Source organism: Mesocricetus auratus, unplaced genomic scaffold, assembly GCF_017639785.1.
Source record: "Mesocricetus auratus isolate SY011 unplaced genomic scaffold, BCM_Maur_2.0 contig_3541_pilon_obj, whole genome shotgun sequence".
In the NCBI taxonomy this organism is placed as follows: domain Eukaryota; kingdom Metazoa; phylum Chordata; class Mammalia; order Rodentia; family Cricetidae; genus Mesocricetus; species Mesocricetus auratus.
In genome coordinates, this window is record NW_024433928.1 from 21,335 (window position 1) to 26,120 (window position 4,786).

Here is a 4,786-nt window from a genome sequence, read left to right on the forward strand (position 1 = left end):
AGCTAACTAGAAATCTGTATTTAGAAATGTTTAAAATAAAGGGCAGTCTGTTTACAGAGTGACTATGAAATCAACCAGGTATACCAGATCAAAAATCTTCTGAAATATTAGACTAAATAATCTTTTATTTAGCATTCACAAACTTTTATATGAAATTCAAGTTACATGTAATACAGTCTTTTTATACAGTAGTTTAAACAGACTTGGCATCTATATTTTTACTAACAAAAGTAAAAAAAAACATGTAACAATCTACTTCATTTTTTCCTTTGTACAAAATAAGATCATGCTATTTTAACTTTGAAATATTTTGCTAAGTACAAATAATAAATTGTCTCCAGATTTAAGACAAATACACAGGGAGTCATTAGTCAGTTTCTCAGAACAGTCAGAAGCCTGGACTTCACATCTTAGGGTGGTAGCTGCCTCAGGGATTCCTGCTGATCCATCCATTGCCCCTCAAGTACTACTGTCACACAGGTTCTTGGAGTGCCACTATGACAAACCTCCTTGGTGGCACAGACAATAGGAGCCTTCTTTTTCAGCCACAGACAGACTGTATTTCCAAGGACAAGATCCTTACTTTACCTCCCTGAGGGCCATGTTCTTTGCAGCTCCTGTTCTTTCAGCAGCCACATTAACTGCCAGGTTCATCTGGCCTCTTGCTGTAGTTTGTCATCGACATACTGGGTAAACCCAGTACAGGTTGTCCAGTTCAGAGGTTCATGAGGTTTGGAAGGGTAGTGCTTTTAGTTACCACCCAACTTTGGCATCTCCACGAAGGTGCAGGAAAGAAAATACCCTAACAGTTAGGTCCTTGGAGGATCTTCTCATGCATATTTCCATATGTCCATATTTCCAAGGCACTGTCAGTCAGACGAGTAGCACAGTTTGGGTGATGCAGAGCAGATCTTCTGTGTTGCCAGTATCATCATCACGATCTCCATCATAGTTATCACCATCTTCATATCACCTCAACCACCACCATCATCATCATCACCTTCATTATCATCATCATCATTTCCTCCAACATATCACCATCATCATTATCATCTCCATCATAAGAATCACCATCACTATCATCCCAATAACCATCACCACCACAATCATAATCATCATCCCAATAATCATCATCCCAATAATCATCATCCCAATAATCATCATCAACACAGTCGTTATCACCATCCACATCATCACGAAAATCATATACACCGTGTCTACTATAGCCATCACCACCACCATCATCATCACCATCATAATCATCACATCCTTCAAAATAACCATAATTACTACCTTCATCATCACTGTCATCACTAACATCATCACCAACATCTCCAACATAATCATTACCATCATCACTATATCCATCATTACATCTAGCATTCTCAACATCATCATCATCATCATCATCACCATCATCATCACCATCATCATCACCATCATCATCACCATCATCTTCATCATGATCACCACCATCCAGGGGCACATGCATGTTTCCTAAGGCATAGTTGACACACAAGTTTGGCATAGGTGGTATGTAGGCTACTGGCACAGCACATAAGTTGATGGGGACGTTGTTAAACATGGGGCATGCAGGTGGTTGGGGGAAAACTCTATGCATAATGGCATATTGTGGCATCTGTCGGTGCAGTTCCTGTGGGACAGGCCATGGCAGGGCTCCCAGGTGCTGTACATTCTCAGCTGGCTTCTCCAGTGGTGAGCCGATTCGTTTGAATGTGCTTTCTCCCTTCTTACTTTTCTGTTCCTCTTCAGCCCCTTTTTGAATTTTCTCAATCAGCATTTCATCATGTTCAGTGGGGTCAGTCCAGAGGGAGCACCTGGAACATTCCTGGCAAGAGGCTCCTGGAGAGAGGGCATGCTGGAGGAGATGGTCATAGTCATTGATAGAAACTTGACAGAGGTAGCACATATGGGCACCACAGCGGTAAGACTTGTGGTTGCAGCCTTCAGATTTGATGAGGCTGGTGCCACACTGGGGGCATTTTCTAATGCAAGCAGCAGTCATATTTTCTTCAATAGATGTCCGGTACAGGACGTCATCCTTTTTGGCCAGCACTTCACAGGTGAGACTGGTATGTTCTTTCCAGAGACCATGACTCTCCTTCAGGCAGTGAACATTAGGGCACCTAAACCTCTTCACTTCTCTGTCCAACAGAGCAGGGAAGCTACAAGAGGGGCACCTGATGAGCTCATCAGCATAGGCTGCAGTGACTTTTCTTCAGCTCTCCGTTCATAGTATTTGCACAGGATAGTCTGGGGGAGCACCTTCTCCAGTTCACAGATTGGGAAGGAAGATGTGCAGCTACCTTTCATGCAGCTAAGTTCTGACTGTCCAGACCCAAACACTGCTTCTTGGGCATATCTGATGAGACATTCTTCGTAGAACAAGTGAGCATCGGAGCACTGTGTCAGCTCCTCAAAAGGAAAGTCCCCATAGCAGCAACGACACTCAATCAGCTGTCCATCCTTTTCATATGGTTTTGCATTCATCTGCAGAGGAAGCAAAAAGTCTTCATGCTCTGCCTTCTCTTTGATTTTCTGCTCATAGAATTCCTGCTCTTGCTGCATAGCTGGCAGGAGGTCTTTCTGGTCATAGGATCTACAGTGTTGACACTTGTTATCCAAAAAGTACATCCTCTTTTCTATTTTTATATTGCCCTGTTCAAATTTGAAATCTATGAAAGAAGACTGATTCATTTCTTTCTTCTTTTTCTGTTTTCCACTGGTTTCAGATGATTCCTCCTGCCATTTTTCAATAGCATCAGAGAAGGCCTTTCTCGTGATTGCATAGTGTCCTTTGAGCTGCTGCAGGGTCCACTTGATGTCTTGACTGCTGAGCATCTTGAATTCAGCCATCAAGTGGTCAGCAGCTTGAAGGATGCATCCCTGGTCAGGTGGAGTCAGTTTGGAATAGTCAACAAAGTCTACTTTGGGCAACATCACATCACCCTGAGTAGGAAGCAGGCCGCTCCTGGGGTACATAATAACTTGGTCTTCTCTCTTTGGATAATCTGGGTTTTCCAGAAGAAAATTACAAAGTACATTCAAATCATAGTAATGCTTCAAATGAATGATCTCTTTAACATATCCATTTGCTACATCTGGAAATCTTGCTTCTGTTTCTATCACTAATAATGTAACAAGTTCTGGATCTATTTTAGCAGCTTCTTGTCCCCACATGCTTTTCAAATTGGCCTCCTGAGTTCCTGATAAGAAAGCCAGTCCAGGGTCTTCATCAAGTATTAAGTGCTGATTTTCAAGTTCTTCCAGAGGAAAGGCCAGCTGAGGAGAAGAAGGAACAGGGATCCCCTCCTGCTGGCGTTCTGGATATGGAAAAGCAGGCTCTGAGAAATCTTGCCAGAAGACCATTGTGTCCATTTCTGCTTCATAATGAGTCTCTTTGGGTACAACCTGGTTTGTTCTTTTCTGAGACTGGGGACTCAGATCTTGGAAGGATGGGTGATCAAGCCAGTATTCTCCCTCAATGACCTGGTCATCTACTGAAGTAGCTGTCTCTCCAGGATTTGATGAATCTGTCTCTGAGTCTTCAGATGATAGGTTCTGAGATTTCAGAGACTCACTTTCTGGGAAAAGCAGGCCATTTTCTCCCACTCTAACGTTTTTCTGCTCAAATTTGGGGTTGACTGTGTTGTTTGCTGTCTGCTTAATGCTTGGTGCAGTTTTGGCTTCTTTTTTGCCACAATCAAGATTCAGAAATCCATGATATTCATCCTCAGAATCAGCCTGTGCTCCAGAACCAAGCAATGATTTGTTACAATAGTAGAAACAGTTGTGGGTATCTGTTTCATAGTCTCCTCTAGACTTTCTGAGACTTTCTTTTCCCAATCTGTTCACATCTTGCCACGGGGCAGCTGATTTGAAGACACTGGCTTGGTATGTCTGAGGTTTATAGTTTTCTGTCAGTATGACATCATTATCCACGTAGTCATCTTCATGTTGCTCAAAAGCAGGGGTAAGTAGCACTGGAGTACCTTCCTCATCAGAGCCAGATATGGTTATGGTAAAATCTTTGTCAGTCATCCCTTTCTCTCTCATGTGGCAGTGAACATTGTTCAAGAGAATAGCCTCCACTTTGTTGTTTCCATCTGCCATTTTCAAATTCCTAGAAAGATATAGATGATTGTTAGCACACAAACATTGCCATCATCTGTTCAACAGGATCTAAAGTTCAGGCTGAATGGGCTGAGACATGCACAATCACCAGGCCTCAAAATCCTGCCTCTCTTCAACTTTGCTGGGGAATTAATGCCTCCTACTGGCTGAAACTGACTAAATAAACTTAATCAATATAAACCACCATTTCCTTAGTTCTCTCATTTCTCATTTCAGAGGGATAGAATCCTATCTCCACCTATGTTATGACTTACCCAGATCCCCAATAATGTTGAAGGTCAACTCCCAGGACATGCCCTTAAATTTATATCCATCTAGGACCTGCACTGCTCCTCTACTTTTTGTCTCTGTAGCTTCACTCAGTCTGCATATCTAACAGCTCTCCTCACATTCTGTAGACCCTGTCTTCTCTACATAGATTCCACAGACACCATGATTGTGTCTGTGTTTCTGTTTACAGATTGCCCCTAGGTATATGGATATTCAGAAGATATTCTCGCATCCTTTTATTGAGGGACTGAAGTGCACTTAATCTGAACTAAGAAACTCTCAGTTTGCTTCCATACGATCCAGTGACTCCCAGTGCTGGAATACTAAAGCTCCAAGATACCTCTTCCTTGTTCTGGAAACC

The 4,786-nt window shown here is 42.4% G+C and overlaps 1 protein-coding gene across 1 annotated transcript; it reads right to left on the reverse strand.

The window, feature by feature from the left end:
* Nucleotides 1–1,038: 1,038 nt before the first annotated feature.
* On the reverse strand, nucleotides 1,039–4,134 carry LOC121138535 (E3 ubiquitin-protein ligase RNF216-like; the record flags this gene model as incomplete). The annotated part of the gene is given in 3 exon segments (XM_040741216.1): nucleotides 1,039–1,332; nucleotides 1,450–2,235; nucleotides 2,238–4,134. Coding segments are annotated over 3 exon segments (2,977 nt in total), but the record flags the coding sequence as incomplete, so codon positions are not given.
* Between the last annotated feature and the right edge of the window lie 652 nt (nucleotides 4,135–4,786).